This window comes from Bufo gargarizans, chromosome 2, assembly GCF_014858855.1.
Source record: "Bufo gargarizans isolate SCDJY-AF-19 chromosome 2, ASM1485885v1, whole genome shotgun sequence".
Taxonomy (NCBI): domain Eukaryota; kingdom Metazoa; phylum Chordata; class Amphibia; order Anura; family Bufonidae; genus Bufo; species Bufo gargarizans.
In genome coordinates, this window is record NC_058081.1 from 209,267,193 (window position 1) to 209,287,600 (window position 20,408).

A 20,408-nucleotide genomic window follows, 5' to 3' on the forward strand; every position below is an offset into this window, starting at 1 on the left:
AGGGTGATCACCCCCCTGTCACTGATCACCCCCCCTGTAAGGCTCCATTCAGACATCCGCATGATTTTTTACGGATCCATGGATACATGGATCGGATCCACAAAACGCATGCGGACGTCTGAATGGAGCCTTACAGGGGGGTTATCAATGACAGGGGGGTGATCAGGGAGTGTATATGGGTGATCACCCGCCTGTCATTGATCACCCCCTGTAAGGCTCCATTCAGACGTCCGCATGTGTTTTGCGGATCCGATCCATGTATCCATGGATCCGTAAAAATCATGCGGACGCCTGAATGGAGCCTTACAGGGGAGTGATCAATGACAGGGGGGTGATCAATGACAGGGGGTGATCAGGGAGTGTATATGGGTGATCACCCGCCTGTCATTGATCACCCCCCTGTAAGGCTCCATTCAGACGTCTGTATGCTTTTTGCGGATCCGATCCATGTATCCGTGGATCCGTAAAAATCATACGGACGTCTGAACGGAGCCTGACAGGGGGGTGATCAATGACAGGGCGGTGATCAATGACAGGGGGGTGATCAGGGAGTTTATATGGGGTGATCATGGGTGATCAGGGGTTTATAAGGGGTTAATAAGTGACGGGGGGGTGTAGTGTAGTGTAGTGTGGTGTTTGGTGCGACTGTACTGACCTACCTGAGTCCTCTGGTGGTCGATCCTAACAAAAGGGACCACCAGAGGACCAGGTAGGAGGTATATTAGACGCTGTTATGAAAACAGCGTCTAATATACCTGTTAGGGGTTAAAAAATTCGGATCTCCAGCCTGCCAGCGAACAATCGCCGCTGGCATGCTGGAGATCCACTCGCTTACCTTCCGTTCCTGTGAGCGCGCGCGCCTGTGTGCGCGCGTTCACAGGAAATCTCGCGTCTCGCGAGATGACGCCTATTGGCGTTAGTGTGACCTGGGAGAGCCGCCGCGATGACGCCTTTTGGCGTTAGCGTGGCGGCAAGCGGTTAAAGGCAACCAACCTACATCACTCATATCATATACAATCAACTACACACCAGCAACTTACTGCACACAGAGCTGACATTAGACACCTGCTACACATACTCATTGTGCAACTCTAACATTAGCTGCTGTATACACATCATTCACATGAGATACATGCTACTCACATGTTTTTTGCACATCAGACACATGCACACACATGTCAGCCATACGTTAAAGGGGTTGTCCGGGTTCAGAGCTGAACCTGGACGCAACCTCATCTTCACTCATTCACCATGAAGGACTGGAGAATAGGAGCTTTTCAAGCTCCCATACTGCCCACTTGCCCTGTGCTGAATCGTGCAGGGCAAGGGAATTGTCTTGAGATCCAGGGACATACCAGGCTCTCCATGGGCATCCTAGATGAAGGCTTCCACCTAACAGCGAGCCCGGTGATGTCATCAGCACTAATGGGCGGCATTTAGCGCTGCCCTAGTCTGTTTTTACTCTCAGTGAGATCGGTACACATCTGGAGTCTGGACCAAAGATAACTGTTACTAAACTGTGCCTAAATCGGATTTAGTATCAGTGGGAAAATGTTCCCATCAAAAATCTCTCAGTAGAGACAACATGGATGGCAGTAATCCCATGGGTCTCCCTCCTGAAGGTCCAGGGTCCTTCGTGGGATTACATTATATAAACACAACACAGTTCTTGATGGAAAATACATAGTCACGGTCCTTTATTCTGGGGCTCGTTTAGCAGACTCCACTAATTGCCAGACCCACAGAGGGAAGCATACATTACTTCTTCATGCCACTGGGTACCTGCTTTTTCACTCTCCCTCCTGACCTGCAGAATTCAGGTCCTATAATGTCAGCATCTAGTTTGACCTGCCCCCCTTACATCACTTGATCACAAGGTGGGGTCTGCCGAAAGACCCTCAGAAAATAAACAACTTTAATCTTTAAACTATGACTTTATTAAAACCAATTCTGGATTAGCCATAAACTCAAGCTCAAAAACATTCAACAAATGTCCACTCATTTACTGAGTGACTAAACCCACCAAGTTAAAAATGCCTAAGCGAATTTCAGCCCCACCCTACCTAAATCGAACTCTATTTCGAACTCTAACCCCTAGGAGTTTAAAATTAAAAATATTCAATCCAACCCTTGACAGATGCACGACCAGTACAGGCCAGGCACTCCACTTACAAGATCAGTGTGACAAGAAAAACTACCTAAAGATGGCATGAACCTAAAAAGATATCTATTAACTCTTTTTGTGATTTCTTCACAAAAAATTGTCCATCCCTCTCAGCCACCAATGTCTAGGAATAGCTTCTGAAGAGATTCGTTTTTCATCCAGGACAACGTGACAGATGCGTAACAGGACCTTTTTCATCTAAAACACTGAATCGATGGTACTCATCTTGCCTATGTCTTAGCTTCCAAAATGGATGATGATAACTTTAGGATCCTGTAAACGATCACTCATCCAGAGAATTCTAACCTTCTCAATTTTGGCCGTGCACGTCCATTCACAGAACTTGCACTTTGTCAATTGCCACTCTCCTTTCAGCCCAGTAGACAAATGAATGTCCCGTAATTTATTTAGTTAAACCTGTGAAAAGTCTGAAAGAAATGTGACCAAAACATATTTTCTCACATAAGGCTATAAGCATTTAGAATCCCATCTGCCCAAAGACTTTTTTACTGAAGCCTAGCCTAGCAGTCTCAGCTCCTTTCCTAAAAGAATAAGTAGAAAAATATTTAGCCCCGACCATAAAGTAAACATTCACATAAGACTGCATGAAATTAAGGGTCCATTCACACGTCCGTATGTGTTTTGCAGATCCGCAAATTGCGGATCCAAAAAACACGGACACGGCCTTGTGAGTTCCGCATTTTGCGGACCGCACATCGCTGGCACTCTCATAGAAAATGCATTTTCTTATCCGCAATTGCAGACAAAAATAGGATTTTTTTTTGCAGAACGGAAGTGCAGATCCGGAACTGCGGATCTGCAAATGAGTCAACACTTACAGTACCAGAAACAAACCATCACAAAATCCCTTATTTCGTGGTAACTCCCCAACCCTTAGAGCCCCAGAAAACATGTTCAGAAAAGCAACAATCAGGAGCAGAAGTACACAGTTGGCCCAAAATAGAAGGTGAAATGGGACACTTGCCATCACGGATACAATAAAATTTTCTGTAATCTTCTACAAGTTGCTTAATACTATATAAAATAGCTATTGACAGGTGATTCACCAAGTAAGCAAAGCCCTCTCTCTATTAAATAGAAATAAGCAAAACTTCAAAGCGGCTTTCTCACGACTCTGGAACACATTCAAGGCATTAACTGCAGCAAATACTAACCATTCCTGCCAAACAGATACCAAGCCTGCCCAGGTTTCTGCAGCCACTGACTGCTTTAATTGATCTATAATCTTGACCATATTATACCCCATAAATACTCTGGGCATCCATTTCCAACTGGCCTGAAACCTAATAACCTGAATCCAAGAGCAGGAGTCAGCCATAGAATTACAGAATCAATTCCCAGAACATGCACAACTTTTCATCAAATGTTGAGCTTCAAGCCTAATAAACCTAAGTCTTAAAAACTTTATTACTAGTCAACAATTAACCACATACAGAACCCCCTTCTAATCACTGTTAATGGTATCCTAACCAGCTCCAGCCCCCTATTATAGACAACCTCTATTTCTAATATTCAAGGGTACTATAATGACAGGTTCTGTTCAACAGGACTAGTAGAAGCCAAACTTGGCATCAATATTTATGTAGGAGTCAAAAAGAGAGCCTGAAACTATAGGCTGATAAATTTGAGGATTTGTGGGTGGATTATATAACACAGCATCAATGTGGGTTTATGAGGGATCAGTTATGCCAAACTAATATGGTCAGCCTCTATGAGAAGGTAAGAGGGGATGTAATATGTACTGGCACTGTGGAAACTGAAACATTGAGTAATTGTCCTTGGCATGGTGATGACATAACTCTGTTTATTTTCCAAAGGTTGGTATCTGATTGGTTTCCATGGTCAACTTCTCTACATTTCCTTTGCACCAGTTCTGAGATATCGCTCTCTTTTAATGAGATCAAGGAACTGTCTGCCAGAGGATGTGATATTGTTAAATGGGGCCTGGGTGTCTATCTTGAATGTTATATTTTACTAGTTTTATGTACCATATTAAAGGAAGGGTTATTTATCTAGGGATTTATTCTATTCTTATTTGAGGCCAAATTTAAACAAATTCACAACCAATATCATAGACAATCATGCTTATACCAGAAGAAGATATATGTAAACCAATGTAACTTTTAATAGATCAAATAACTACTTATTACTGCCTATGCCTTAGAGGTGGGTTTCCAGTCCAATTTTCCTATAATTAGCCAATCCTTAGGATAGGTCATCAATATCTGATTAGCGGGGGTCATGAGGACACTTGGTCTAGATTGTTCATAGTGTCAAAATAGTTCCCTATGTCCTCCCCCCTCCTTTTTTAGGAAAGCGTTATTTGGACATAGTTAGAGAAGTTCAACCCTTAAGATAAACACACCTGACACATAATTACGTTCCCTTGGTGATTTGTCCATGGTGCACCTTTTCTCATATATATACACCATGATTAAGATCTTTCTGATTGAAACACGTCGGCCTTAAATGTACACTGGATTTGTGGAGATGGATTTTTATTTTTCCAATAAAGCATCAAGATTTTATTTTCCTGTGCTGGACATTTACCTTTGTTTCTTGAATTAAACCACACTAGCTGGAGTGAGTCCGTGCACAGAGAGCAATACAGATGGTGCTGGTGTAAGTATTGTTCTTTACTTCCTTGTATTATGTTACCTTGGTTGGTTCCATCTATGTTCTTTAGATGAATTGTTTCCTGAGAATTAACTTCCTGACATTAAAGTCCTGGAGCTAGCAGAGTACCAAGATACAAACTAAAGTCATGGGGAAGAGGGTATCAGGAGTAATGTGAACATTAACCTTTGTTCTGCCAGACACTACTACTGCAAGTGCCCAGGAAGTGGTGCTACAATGTGAAGTTCTCTCTGATCTCTGCACTGAGATTTTTCACAGACCCTCCCTTCTGCTCTGAGTGAAACTTGTAATACCCAATCACTATCCCGGACAGGGGTGTGCAGAGGTAGCAGTTGCTTCCAAGGCCAGGATCTCATCTGTCACATTAGAAAACACCAGTATTATAGAAAGCGCATGGTATATGGGGGCTCTGTTACAGATCTTGCACTAGGGACCAGGAACTTCAAGTTACACCTCTGATTCTTCAAAAGGTATGTTTGTTGTGCTCTCTCTGGCACCTAACTAGCACATTCAGCAGTTTAGTGAAAACTGCTGACAGACTCCCTTTAAGCGTGGGCAGTTGTAAATTACCTGGTTCAGAGAGGACGGGCTGTTAAGCACCACAATGCAGAGAGCACATCACAGTGAAGCACTGCTTCCAGTGCACTTGCCGGAGCAGAACCTGGCAGAATAAAACTTCATATTCATATTACTTGTGATAATAAAAGCCCTGTAAAAAGTGTGTTTGTCCCGCACTCCCCAACACGTGTCGAGTATCTGTCAGGAGTTGCCTTTAAAGAGCAACTGTGGGGGCGTGGCTAGCTAGGCATGTGAGCGGTCGCACGCAGTGAGAGCTCCCGCATCTGCCCGGCTATTTATCATGTGATTACCCTGAGATTTATAAAGATTTACGGCCTGAACAGTTGGGGAGCAGTGTGGTGACAGAACTAAGGGCGCTGGAGTGCGGAGACAGCTACCATGTCGAGGAAAAGAGAAGGCAGAGGCACGGACAAGGAGCTCCAAGATGGCGCCGGGATCAGCACGCCGAAGCGGCGGGAACGCGCTGCAGAGATACAGAAGGAAGCGGCAGTGAAGCTGAGCCAATTTGTAAGGTCCTCGCAAGCAAGTAACAGCAAACAGCGCAGGGAGATCCAGGACAATGGGTCAGTGGACCAAGGAGATGAATCGGAACCTGAAGGTCCGGTGACTGGCATAAGCGCGCATCAGAGCGCCAACAGGTATGAGGCTCTGAGAGGGAATGGAGAGGAGCTGGAGCACGAGACTTGTGAATCAGACTCCGGGGAACCCACTCTTAAGGGCGTACTGCATGCCATTTCCAAATGTGGCAAGTCCTTGAGTGCACTAATGGTCCAGGTAGGTGCTATTAAAGAGGACATTTCTATTATTAGACACGACTTTAGAAAGTTGGCGGAGCGCACTACTGCACTGGAGGATAGAGTGGGGGAGGTGGAGGATGAGGTACAGCCTCTGAAAAGAGATGCCGCAGAGCATACCAGAATGTTGAGCGTTTTGGCGGCAAAACAAGATGATATGGAAAACCGCTTACGCCGCAATAACGTGCGGATTGTTGGAGTGCCTGAGAAAGTAGAGGGAAGAAATCCCACAGAATATTTTGAGGCATGGCTGAAAGAGCATGTGGGACAGGATACTCTAACTCCGCTGTGCGCTGTGGAAAGCGCCCATAGGGTGCCGACTAGGCCTCTACCTCCCGGTGCACCCCCGAGAACGGTCCTGGCTAAGTTGCTACATTATAGAGATCGGGACATTCTTCTACGCAAGGCTAGAGAGCTGCAGGATTTATCCATTGACGGTCATAGAATCTCTCTATTCCCGGACTATTCTATGGAAGTCCAGAAAAAGAGGGCTCGTTTTTTGGGAATCAAGAAAAGGCTGAAGAGCCTGGAGGTTCCCTATTCTATGCTATACCCAGCCAGGCTGCGTGTTGTGGCTTTAAATACCACCAGCTTCTTTGAGGATCCAAGAGAGGCGACAAGATGGCTGGACAGAAATGAACGTCAAATTAGGATGGATCTCCAGCCTCCTGCTTGAAGAGACTTTGCCTTTGTCTTGCAGATATCGGCACCACTGCCTTAGTTGCATACTGTTTTATTTTGCAGGATGTATATTTGTCTATGATGGAGTATTATGTGCCCCAGTTAAGGGAGTCGTGAAAGTGGGGGAGTAACTGTGCTAGGTCATGGGTACCGTATAATGCATTGAATGTACATGAATATATAGCCATCATAGGTATAGAAAAGGATGTTTTCAACTGTTTACTAATCGGATATGGGTCAGGATACTATGGGTGAATTAATGGATTATCTTGAATTTCACTGAGGGTGATCTATGTCTGCTCTAAACAAAATATATACACCCGGGTGAGATGTGGGAAGCTAAATGGAGACTAGCTATTTCTAAAAGGTGTGAGTGACAGTTTCCTGGTTGTCACTGAAAAGTTAGGTAGCTAGTTTAGGCTACGTCCCTCCGGCTGATATTATCTGTTAGTTGGGGAATACTGCTGGACTTACCGATTGGTGCAGTATACTCCCACGGGCCTAATAGTTGGGTGAGGTGTGGGGCCAATCGGTTAGCCCAGTGAATTGTAGGTTGCTGTTGAGTTGCTGCCACCTAATGGCAGATTTACAGTTTGGGGAAGTTCTGGGACGGGGTTCGGGACAAGACATGTTGTGGTATGAGTGGATGCATGAAGGGATGAGTGTGGAATGGATGTGGGAGTGCCGTCCTCCAGAGCATACTGTCAGAAGTGTCAGTGTAAAGGTTGAGGTTCTTATTATGGATAAGAGATTGTGCTATATTACTAATGGCTGATTGTATTAAAATCTTTAGCTGGAACGTACGAGGGATCAAAGAAAAGACTAAAAGGAAGGCGATTTTGGAAAGCATTCGTCCGCTACATCCTCTCATATGCTGCCTTCAGGAGTGCCAACAATCGTGCTGGGAGATTTTAATAATGTGATTAGTCCTGAAATAGATAGGTTGGGGATGCAGACGAGGGATTCGGGACAATGTACGGCATTTGGGAGACTCTTGCGGGAGGTTTCTTTAGTGGATATTTGGAGGTAGCAGAATCCTCAGGTCAGGCAATATTCATGCTGTTCTAGTACATTTAACTCGCTGTCTAGAATTGATCTGGCGTTAGTTAATGCAGAAATGGGAAAAGTAATACAAGACATTGCATACCTTCCTCGACAGCTGACGGATCACTCTCCTCTTTTAGTTTCTGCAGCCTTTCGGCCAGCTAGAATAGGTAAAGGTACGTTATGGTCATTTAACCCTTTCTGGTTGTCTATTTTGCCGGAGATAGGTGATATCAAAGGACAATTGGAGGAGTTTTTTAGGATTAATTTGCCTACAAATACGCGGTTAATAGTCTGGGACACCATGAAGGCCTTCTTGAGAGGGATACTTATAGCACAGGTTAACAGGAAGAAGAGTGAGACTAGAGCTAAGGTGCAGGCGTTAACACGAGCAGTGGAGGCAGCGGAAGCTAACTATATAAAAGAACCAATTGATAGACACAGAGAATTATGGAAGGGGGCGCAGAAAGAATTGAATGATAGGTTATTACTTAATGCTAGGAACAAGCAGTTCTTCCAGAAACAACTGTATGAGGAAGGAGAAAGGACAGGAAGGATGCTGGCTCTGATTTCAAGGGCGCAGCGTCCATCTAATTATATAGCAGCTCTTAGGGACTCAGCTGGAGATCTATGTACTGCTCAGGAGCGCATACTGGAGATTATGAGGGGATTTTACTCTGATCTATATGTATCTCATTTATCCGCTTCTGATGAGGACATGGACTCCTTCCTTGAAGGATTGCATATGCCTACACTCACTTCAGAACAGTGTGGTAAGTTAGACTCCCCTATAACAATCACTGAGGTGGAATTGGCACTGACGAGTATGTCTAATAATAAGGCCCCGGGGGGAGATGGCTTGCCAGTGGAGATCTACAGACGTTTTGCCTCAGTTATGCTACCTCAACTAGTGGAAGTTTTTAAGGAGGCAATGGCGCAGAAAACACTACCTTCTAGTATGACTGAGGCAACAATTGTGGTTCTTCCGAAGCCGGTCTGGAGGCTAAATCATATAGGCCAATCTCATTACTTCAGGTGGACATTAAATTACTTGCTAAAGTTCTGGCGAACCGTTTGAACTCGGTTATAGCTACTCTTATTCACCCGGATCAGGCTGGCTTTATGCCGAATATGTCTACTGCGGTCAATATTAGGCACTTATACCTAAATATTCAAAGCCAGAGGCAGGCCTCGGAGGCGGCGGTCGCATCCCTACATGCGGCCAAAGCCTTTGATAGTGTAGAATGGAGGTATTTGTGGAAGGTATTAAAGAAGTTAGGGTTTGGCCAGTCATTTATAGGGTGGATTCAGCTCTTATATAGTAAACCATCAGCTAGGATTAGGGTAAATGGCAATTTGTCAGATAGCTTCACACTCCATAGGGGGACGAGGCAGGGTTGTCCTCGGTCACCTTTGCTGTTTGCGATAGCCATTGAGCCTCTAGCGGAGGCCATTAGATCTTCGGTGGGGATAAAAGGCTTCCAATATGGTTCCTTAGAGGAGAAAGTGGCACTATATGCAGATGATGTTATTATTTATGGATAATTGGAAGGAGTCTCTGCCGGTGGCAATGGAAGTGATCAATGGGTTTGGGAAAATGTCAGGCCTGTGCATCAATTGGACTAAGCCAGTGCTGATGCCATTGAAGGAAAATGTTACTAACACCAGTGCGTGTGTGGAAGGTTTACAGGTGGTCCAATCTTTTAAATATCTGGGTATGCAGGTTTCACGCAGTGAGCTAGAGTTTGAGAAATTGAACATTACCCTGCTGCTACAGACGGTTAATGCTTGGACAAAACTGACACTATCAATCATAGGCAGGACGAATCTGATAAAAATGATACTGATGCCACAACTTCTTTATGTGCTACATAATGCCCCTGTATGGCTTCCTCTTAGGATATTCTACGTAGTTAATGCAATATTTAGGGACCTTATCTGGAAGAAAGGCACTCCTCGCATTAAATTGGAAACGTTGTGCAGACCAAAGACTGGGGGAGGTTTGGGTGTTCCAGATCCAAGGATGTAGTACCTGGCGGCACAATTGCAGCATATGAGAGGATGGGAGTCAACGGATGGCTTGGGAACGGCTAGCAAAATTATTCAGTCTCTCGTGGGCTGTCAAAACCTGAGATCTGCTCTGGAGGAGGGTACTTTTCATGCGAAGGGTAATGCATTCAAGACACTTCATTCCATTCATAACACATGGTGGAAGGCCAGAGAAATCATAGGTATTCAGGGCTACTCAGATATCACTCCTATTTGGCCGAATTTTATGTATACTGAGGTAAACAAGGTTAGTGGGGTAAAGGTATGGAATACTTTAGGACTGAAGTATATGGGTCAATTGTTTGATAATAACGTACTTAAAGAATTCTCTAGTCTGCAGCAGGATTTTGGGCTGCAGAAGTCCCAATTCTATTTATATCTACAACTTAGACACGCGATACACGCTCAGGACCAAGTGATAGCGGTCTGCCCTGCGCAGAAAAATTTGGTAGTAGATCTGGTAAAATCAAGTGGAGGTACAAAAGGAGTGATATCTTTAAATTACTCGTGTCTTATGGAAGCGCAGTTTAAGAAGCAAGAATTTCAGTTGTATGATAAATGGAAGAGGGATGCCCCTGACTTAACGGAGGAACAATGGGATGCTGTCCTGGAGGATTTTACTCAAGTTGCGGTTAGTGAGGCTCAAAGGGTGTCTCAGCTCTTGTTACTACACAGAGTATATAAAACTCCGGTTCTGATGAAAAAGATGGGGTACAGGAGTGATGATTGCTGCCCAAGGTGCGATGTAGCGAACGCAGATCTCATTCACTTGATGTGGAACTGCCCTAGGCTGAGGAGATACTGGGTGGGGTAGGTAAATTGGTGAAAACAGTTTTTGATGTGGAACTTAGTATGAAAGTGACGGAATGTATGTTAGGATGTGTGGATGTTCCAAATTCAATGCCGGAGAAAAGATTAGCTATCATTAGAGTATTGTATCAGGCTAGGAAAGTAATAGCATTTCACTGGTTAAGTAGACAACCGCCATCAGTGGAAGAATTGGAGAAAAGAATACACGTGCTGATTAGTTTGGAGAACTATGTATACCAAAAAAGGAACTGCTTAAAGAAGTTTGAGAAGATATGGTCACTATGGATTCAACATTACAATCTACAAATGTAAAGGAATGAGAGAGAGAGTGAATGAATGTGGGAGTGAATGAGGGATGATTAGTAAAGAATGGAATGGGGGGGCGGAGAGGATTCATAAAAGTACGTGGGATAATTTACGTTTGGGATCTCAGGGAAAAAGGAGGATCTTTTGTATACTTTTATATATCCACATACTCATCTAGAAGGTAACACCTTGTTCACGGCTGCACGTATATGAGTTAAAGTACTGTGATATGTTCAATAACGGTAATGATTTGTTGCATCTTACATTTTGATGATGTACAATTGCTCTTGTCCCATGGGTTATGGTGGGGGGAGGGGGGAAGGGAATGGGGGGGGGGGGACAGTGTTCTGTCTTTTGTTGTTAAAATGGAAAATCTTTAATAAAAATAATCTGATAAAAAAAAAAAAGAGCAACTGTCAGCAACATCATCCCTATTAAACCAGGCGTATTAAAGGGTTTGTCCCATGATTAATGAAAAAAATTAAGATCAGACATCATATACTACATGACAATCTCTTTCTAACAAAGCTAGAACCACCTCTGTACCTCACATGGATCCAGAGAACTCCTCATTCATTGCCCAATTATCTTTCTTTTGTAGCTCTCTCCTTATCACAGCTCGGGAGGCAATTGAAGGATGAAACTGAGCGCGTGCGGCCTTCTCAGTGAGCGGGACAGAGAAATAACAAAAAAGAAATAAGCAGCAGGTGGCGCTATACAGATAGATTTTATTGAATAACTCAGTAGGTATGCAAAATTTTTAATAACATACTATTACAAAAGTATTCAGATCCAGGTACTGGTTTGAAAACTGGAGAATATTTTCAATGGGACAAACACTTTAATAAAAAAGGTTATTTTTCTCAGAAACAGGACATTGGGTAAATAAATGAGGTATCATTTTACTCAGCAGGATCCACCCTACCAGGCATTAAGCCCAATTTAAGAAGGCTGATCCTGCAGACAAATGCTCTTTAAGGTGGGTTTTATGCTATATGTATTAACCACTTAGTGACCAGCAATACACCTTTTTATGGTCACTAAGGAGCCTTAGGCTGGGCCGCCGCCTTGTTACGTCAGCCCAGTCTAAGCCTGCACAGGTCTCCTGTGAAATCCCGCTCCTGCTCTAACGTCCTGAACCACCAGGATCACCGAGCGGGGCTATTTAACCCCTTACATGCCACAGGCAATAGCGCTCACGACATGAATGTAGTTACAGAGGGAGTGGACTCTCTCTGTCTCCCATTTGCACCCTGGAAATGAGATTGTGGGGAGTCAATGTCAGTACAGGCAGGCCGGGGCCTAGTGACTCCGGCCTCTACATAACTTAGGCACTCCCTTATTGGCAGAGATTTAGACCATTTTCTGTGCCTAAAACAAGAGATAAATGATTAATTAGACAGACTGGCCCATCCCCTTCCCCGCCCACACCATGCCCCCTTTTTTAGACCTGGTGTGAGCGGGGAAAAGTCACAGATTAAGGCGCAAATAACCTTTATGCCGCAATCTGCAACAGATATACACCAAAAAGTGCCGTATATCTGTTTGTAAATTACCCCCTATATGTATTTGGTATCGCTGTAATCATACTGACCCAGAAAATAAAGTTATCTTGTTATTTATGCTGAAAAATCAATGCTGTAAAATTTATAACATAAAAACTCATGCTGTTTTTTCCTATCCCCCACCCAGAAAGAGTTAATAAAAGTTAATCAGTAAGTGATGTGTAACCCAAAAGGGCACCATTAAAAACTACAACTTGTCCTGCAAAAAACAAGCCCTCATATGGCTACATAGCCTAAAAAAATTTAAAATGTTATAGCTTTTGGGAGGTGACAATGAAAAAAATAAAAATAAAAAATCGCTTGGTTAGTGAGACCCAAAACAGGCTTGTCATTAAGGGGTTAAACTAGATTACTGAGGAAAATTTGCATAATGTTTTTGGATGAATAATTATAAGAGCAGCAAAATTTTGCAAATATCCGTGCGGTATTGTGTGTTATGTTGTGTGTAATATATAAATCATGTGACCCGGTGTAGTAGGCCCTTGGATTGATTAATTAATCATATGATAGAATGGATGGGTATAATCCAGTGTCAGAGCTGAAAATCAGTATTCCGTTACTTAACTTTACAGCTGTATCTAATCCCATTTTGGGCGATGTAACACGATGAATGAACCAGGAGACATCTTAGTTTATGTATAAAATTATTTTAATTTAGGAAAAAGTGTTTTGACATAAATAAATAAATATACAGCATTGCAGATTGCATAGCAAATATATAAAATTGTAAACTTTGAGTTTTAAATAACAAACAATATAAAATATATTAAAGGAAATCTATCTTAATATCTAATGTAAGGCAGTTAATAAATACACGGTTTATAAATTAATACGTTAACACTATAAAACATGTAAGAAATGTAGTAGTAGACTCAGCTACGTGATATTTACAGGAGAATTCTCTCACTACTATGAAATACATCAATAAAGCCTTATTGTAGGTGCACAAGGGGCCAGCCCCAATGGTAAAAGAAAGGAGTATTATTTTGGAAATGTGTGGCAGAATTACTAAATTACTTACCCAAGCCATTATTTGACTTTGTGACTAATACAAATGACGTTGCTTTAAGTATAAATCAAATAAATGTGCCTTATTGCTACACATTTGCTCTATTGGAGTGGTGAAGAAGTCGTTTTGATCAGTAGGTGGATATGGGCCTACACATTCAGATGCCGTTTTGGAAGCCAAACTCAGGAGAGGATCATAGAAGGAGTGAAAGTATTAAAAACAGGTGCTACCTCTTTTCGTAATACCCTCCTGGTTTTGGTTTCCAAAACTGCAGCAGAAAAACCTGAACATGTGTCCGTACCCTCAGGCTCATTGCACGCGGCAGAGCTTCTAAGGAGCCATAGGCGTTCCACATGCTACTGTATGCATGAGAGATATTTGTTCTAGGAGCAATTTGTTTTTTTCTGTCAAATTCCATATGACTCATACAAGAAAATAACCCTCTGTTTCCCTCGGTATAAAAATTGGAAGCATACGAAGGTACAGCATGGCCCAATAGCATGCAATGCTATCAAGTTCAGAGGCTGAACATAGCCAACATATGGCTGTGTGCACGAGCACCATGTTCATAAATTTGGCATAGCAAATACATACAGTATATAGATATTGTAAGGGATCGCTCTCTCTCAGGGGGTCGCAATCACTTCTCCTCTGACAACGGGGTTCATGTCCAAAAGGTGCATTATTTCGGCTCTTCAGCGCCATCACACACATAAACATCGAAAATAAACACCTGCCCGTCTGGGCTCTACCGAATACACGTGTTGTCTCTACCTCACCTATAAAGCGCCATTCTCACACAGGATTAGATCCAGCTTCCTCAGCCATATAAGGTCCAGCAGCCTCCAGGCTGTGACCACACCAGCACCCTTGGGGGGAGATAGTCCAGAAGTCCTCCTGACTCTGATCGTGCGACCCTCTTTCTGTAGACGTTGCTGGGTCCCCCCCCAAACTTCAGGCTTTACAAAGCCTTGTGGCCCCTAAGCCCTCCTGGCTGAGACCACACAGAGCCTCTCAGGCTTCCTCAGCCTATCTCCCTCCCAAGTCATACAGAGGGTTGTTTTATCCCTCCATGATTACAACAGCAGGCCTCACCTGCGATCACCTCTGGCAAAAGACAATACATGTAGTGTAAGGGTGTGGATTGGCAAATCCCACTACCAAAACTATCCCCCAGTCCACATGAAATCCAGCCCAGAACAACATCTACACAAAACTGTCTCAGCAAACTACACTTTGCTGAAACCACAGCAGCTTTCTGGATTTCAGAAAGGTATCTGCCGAGGTATCTGGGTGGGATATACATGCCTTCCAGCACTTATACTGTACCTATCAGCACAATATAAATGGTGCAAATAACTGTAACGCACATAAAAAAGATGACTTCACATTGAGCCATTATTAGATACCAAATAGTAACCTAGGAAAGTTGTCAGAGGGCTAAAGTAATTAGTGCAATTCATCTGGAAGTCTAAAAGTAAGGCTGCTTGTCATGTTTCTCTGGTCCCAAATGAAAGCGGAAGTCAAGATTGATTTCAAAATGCCACTTCTCTGTTTGCCATTCCTTCATTTAGGTTGGGAAGACGTGATGTGGAAATTTAAGGAAATTTAAGGATTTTGGTCTGTAGCTTAAGGAATAAAAATAATAGACATGTGTGGAAGAGTGGAGATGTTCCAGCCTTGTCAACCACACCGCTAGATAGCCTGGTGTTCACCACAGTCTGTAAACGGTCTCAACAGCTTGTGACATAGTCTAGATGTTTGACAATGCCATCTAATGTTTTCTCCAGACGTTCAAGTGTCACCTTTTCCATTGTATACGAAGCGTTTTCGTGCTGCTCTTTGAAGTATTCCAATGAGTTGGTCTGCCTAGGTTCTCTGGCTACACAACCCATCATAAAGTTCAGAATCTTTAACAGGCTGCGGAGGTTATCGATATCACTCAGCATTTGTTCCACCTGCTCCATTGGGATACTGGAGAGGATATTCTGGAATATTTCAAGAGTTTCATCCATCTTCTGCATACTCATCAATATCTCTTCATCTGGAATAAAGTCTAAACCACTGCTTTTCAAACTGCTGGGGTAATTGAGCTAATTTGGAGAAAGGAATAAAAAATAAATGTAAGTGATGAGCGCACATGCATCCAGTTTCCTAAAGTTACATTAAAAAGGACCTGTTCCCTCTCCTAACGAGGGGTGTCCCTGAGAAGACTTTCACAGACCAAATTCCAATACACACAGAGCTCCACCTCTCCGTATCAACCTCCAGGACAATACACTTATGTTTTATTCTTTTCTTCTTTTTTAGAACGTATCATAAATTTATATAATCCGATTTGATTTATGCTATAATAACTATATATCATAAACATCCTGATTACAGGCACACTATCTTTCTAGTCCTTCTCAATCATATAGATTATTTTTATATTACAGTGCACTGAAATAACCACCTTAGAACAATTAGCAATGATAATTTACTAGGTCTATTTAATACATGTACTCAGCATATATGATAAACCTAATGTCTATCATTTTTTATCTGAACAGGTCTACAATTATATGCACGTGCCTGCAGTCCCTCCTAGAGAAGCTTCCCATGGTGATGACTGTAGGGGGACAGATCTTTATCAGTTAAGCATGTCTATAAGGGCTTGTTCACACGACCGTGTGAAGCCTGTATCCGGTCTGTGGACCGAAAATTGCGGTCCGCAATGCACGGGCACCGACCGTGGCCTAGCCGCATGGGGATCGCTGACCCATTCACTTGAATGGGTCCGTGATCCGTCCGTTCTGCAAAAATATAGAGCATGTTCTATCTTTTTGCGTTGCGGAGGCACGGAACCCCAGGAAGCACTCCGTACGGTTCCATTCCGTGCTTCCGTTCCGCACCGTTCCGGATCTCTGGATTTGCGGACCCATTGAAGTAAAGGGGTCCGCATCTGTGATGCAGAATGCACACAGAACGGTGCCCATGTATTGTAGATCCGCAAATGCGGGCCGCAATACGGCAACGGGCAGCACACGTTCGTGTGAAATGATCCCTAATGTCTAGGTCACATAGGGGGTAATTTATTAGACTGGCATTTTAGACGCTGGTCTCTACATAACTTCGGCGGATCTACCGCCAGTTCTAAATCTATGCCAGATCCCTTGCTGGTGTAGATTTAGACCTCCGCAAAAAAAAATAGAACATGTCCTATTATTGTCCGCATATCGGACAAGGATAGGACTGTTCTATTCTGGCCAAGCTGTTCCGTTCCACGAAATGCGGACCGCAAAATACTTAGGGTCGTGTGCATTTGCCTTAACACAGAATATTGCACCAAAAAAGTCATGATAAAAAAAAAGGACACCCAAACTTTAGGTCAGACAATCTGTATAGGATAGTTGGAGGACCTAGTCCCAGCACCAACCCCAATCACTGACTGGCCACAGAGCTCAGTACAGCATGGCACATTTGGTAGCAGCTCTCTGCAATACCAGGCACAGCAATTACCAAATGTAGAAAAAGCGGGACAGGTGCTGATTGGTTAGACCATCAATATCTCAATCACAGAAAAACCCCTTAAATGAATGCTTCTTGTTCATTTTACAGAGCATCTGTCAGCAGGATCAACCCCATTAACAATATTGTCTAGTAGGATTGATCCCGCTGACATTGTTCACATGTCACCAACTCCTTTACCTGAATTGGATGTTCCTGAATCCTTGTTATTAAAATTTTTGAGAGCAGCTTGGCATCCGCCTTCAGTCGAACTGTTTTTAATGCCCTCCCATGGCACAGAGGTAGTCTTATCCAGAGGAGCCAACATAAAGCGAGTAGGATGTATTGCATTTTTCTTGTATATGGCCCTACAATGATGAGAAAAAGTATGTGAGTTAAAGCTTCAAGGGTATTTCCACCTTCAGTGAGATTTGTCACATGCTTTAAAAATTATGTCAGCTTCTAACTACAAACTGTCACTCATAGCACGTAGCGGCCATTTTGTAGTCAGATTGTAAATGGTCACTAACTTTTCACACAACTTTGCATAAATCAATAGTACAGGCGATCACAAGAAGCTTAGTAATATGTTTGTGGGTGAGAAATGTCGAGTTCTCCTGTTCTCAGCTGTTTATCAGCCCCGCCCCCCCCCCCCCCTCGCGCCAATGGCTTCTCACTTTATAAAAACCCATCCAGCAGAGGATCATTTCTGCAGGAGAATCATATTACACATGTCAACGCAAGTCTATGGAGATAGACCATCTCGCCAGCGCTATCTTTTGGGAGAGTCAAGATCTGACTTTTTAACAAGCCTTGGGATTTGATAAGGGAATATAGTCAGGCTGGGTTTTTGGATGCTTGCCCGTGAACAGTAGGTAGTAGGATTCTGCCTAAGCCAAGACTGCAGCAGCGGACAGGAAGAGAGAAGGGAGGCGGCATGTGCGCACTGTGTGCGCTGTCTCCTCATACAGCAGATCGGTGGGGTTGCGAGATGTTGGACCCCCGCTGATCTGATATTGATGACCTATCCTAAAAGCTTGGACAACACCTTTAAAGAAAATGTCTGCTTTGTACACTCGTGGGGTGTAAAGTAGAACTGGCTCGGTTGCCCATAGCAACCAATCAGATTCCACCTTTCATTTTTGACTGCTCCTTTGGAAAATGAAAAGAGGAATCTTATTGGCTGCTATGGACAACTAAGCCAGTTGTACTTTTCACCAGTTTGATAAATGACCTCATCGATTTTTGTTACACAGGACTTTGAAGGATAGCTGATCACAGAGACTTCCTGTCACTTTGACCCCCGCCTCCCCAGCAATCAGCTGTAATATATGAGTGGACATGATGAAATCCCTGGCCGTGGTGGCACAGCAGTAATAATGAGAATGCACTAATATGCCAGGGCAGTGCAAGGAGGGGATTACATAAAATGTACAATGGACTGTTAGACATGAAAGTAGTCTCCAGCCTGTATGTGCAGAAGGTTCAGTGTGATGGAGAAACATAGGCTGAGTCATTCTCCATGGATTAGGTCTTTATGGAACATAACGGAATCTATGATGATTTCAGCAGTGTGGTATTACGTGTGCTCAGGGGGTAGGGCAGGCTGTAAATTCTTCTCACTATGGATAGTGACCAAGAAACTGTCACTAAACTCACTATCAGTGTAAGGTGACAGCATTGCCATGTCATTGGGCTGATCACTCATGGTCCCTAAGCAGAAGACCTGCAGCAGATCACAATATGTTTGCATCTTTCTGCATTTCAAATACATTTCTAATTAAGGGTGGGTTCTCATCACGTTATTCCCATCCGATTAACGTATACGTTAACGGATACCACAGTCACCATAAAGTTCCATAAAAATAAAAAAATTATATGTTAACGAATGTCACAGACAGATGCCATACAGTGGAATCTGTCACCATAGAGTTCCATTGTAAAAAGAAAAATTATACGTTAACGGATGTCACAGACAGATGCCTTATAGTGGAATCAGTCACCATAGAGTTCTATTGAAAAAAAAAAGTGTATTTTTTTTGCCAGACTCTGCAAAATAGAAAGCGTGGTGTGCTACGCTTTTGTATCTCTTTTTTTTTCCGAACATATACACTAAACAGCTGGCAAAAATGTGATGTGAACCCAGACTAAGGCCTCTTTCACACTGGCGTGTGTGGCCCGTTGCCATATTGCGGCCAGCAAAATGCGGGCCGCAATACACGGGCGCCGTTCCGTGGGCATTCCGCATTGTGGATGCAGACCCATTCACTTGAATGGGTCCACAAATCCGGAGATGCGGAATGGTGCAGAACGGAACCACGGAACGGAACCCTACGGAAGCACTACGGAGGGCTTCCGTGGGGTTTCGTCCCATACTTCCGTTCTGTTCCGTTGCGCAACAGCCGGATCGCGGACCCATTTAAGTGAATGGGTCCGCTATCCGCTGCGGCTGCCCCACGGACTGTGACCGTGCATTGCGGCCCGCATTTTGCGGGCCGCAGCACGACCACAGGCCACACACACCAGTGTGAGAGGCTTAAATCTGCTAGAAAATCATGCCCCCAAGGAGTCTTGTCTTGTGGGAATAAAGTTATGTTTATAATGAAATCGTATGCGACATTCTATCAAACTATGAACCGCATTTATGACTGATTCAGAATTTTGCCATAATTCCAAAATTTTTCACACAGAATTATTTTGCTAAGTTAAGCCTCTTTCACACATCAGTGTTTGGTCAGTGATTTCCATCAGTGATTGTGAGCGAAAACCGGGAGCGGAGCCTCCATTGACATAAGGTATAAGGGAAAGAGCTGCACCTGTTCTGGAGCATCTTTTCTTATGACTCTAAGTTGTGCCTCTATTATTTCTCCTAGAAGTTAATGAATTAATTGGTAACTGGGTATTATCAGTTTGGAGGGGGGGGGGGTCCCTGCATAGACTGACTCTATCCAATCAGACTCAGCAGGGACACACCCTCAACTAGTAACGTCTAGTTGGCAATTCATTCATACATTTTTAGTATGGATTATAGAGGAATGGCCAACATACAATTATATGAAAAGATGCTCCAGATTTTTTATGGCATGGGGAAAGCCATGTCAGTAGAGGAGACAGGTCCTGTTTATGGCACATTCACACGACCGTAGTTGTTCGCGGATCTGCAAATTGCGAATCCGCCAAACACAGATACCGTCCCGTGTGCGTTCCGCAATTTACAGACCGCACATGGCCACAACTCTAATAGAAAATGCCTATTCTTC

The 20,408-nt window shown here is 43.4% G+C and overlaps 1 protein-coding gene across 1 annotated transcript; it reads right to left on the reverse strand.

Annotated features, from left to right (window-relative positions):
* Nucleotides 1-15,028: 15,028 nt before the first annotated feature.
* LOC122926203 (leptin) lies at nucleotides 15,029-17,499 on the reverse strand. Its single transcript, XM_044277584.1, has 2 exons — nucleotides 17,350-17,499; nucleotides 15,029-15,752 (listed from the first exon to the last, which is right to left on the reverse strand). The coding sequence occupies exons 1-2, from the start codon at nucleotides 17,497-17,499 to the stop codon at nucleotides 15,393-15,395; spliced, it is 510 nt and encodes a 169-aa protein (XP_044133519.1). The 3' UTR covers nucleotides 15,029-15,392.
* Nucleotides 17,500-20,408: the final 2,909 nt, after the last annotated feature.

Bases quoted from the DNA above. Each gene is read 5' to 3' on its own strand.
- LOC122926203 (XM_044277584.1), bottom strand. From the start codon at position 17,499: ATGCAATACATCCTACTCGCTTTATGTTGGCTCCTCTGGATAAGACTA. The intron at 15,753-17,349 runs GTAAAGGAGTTG...TCTCCAAATTAG, and splicing joins TTCAGGAACATCCAATTCAG to CTCAATTACCCCAGCAGTTT.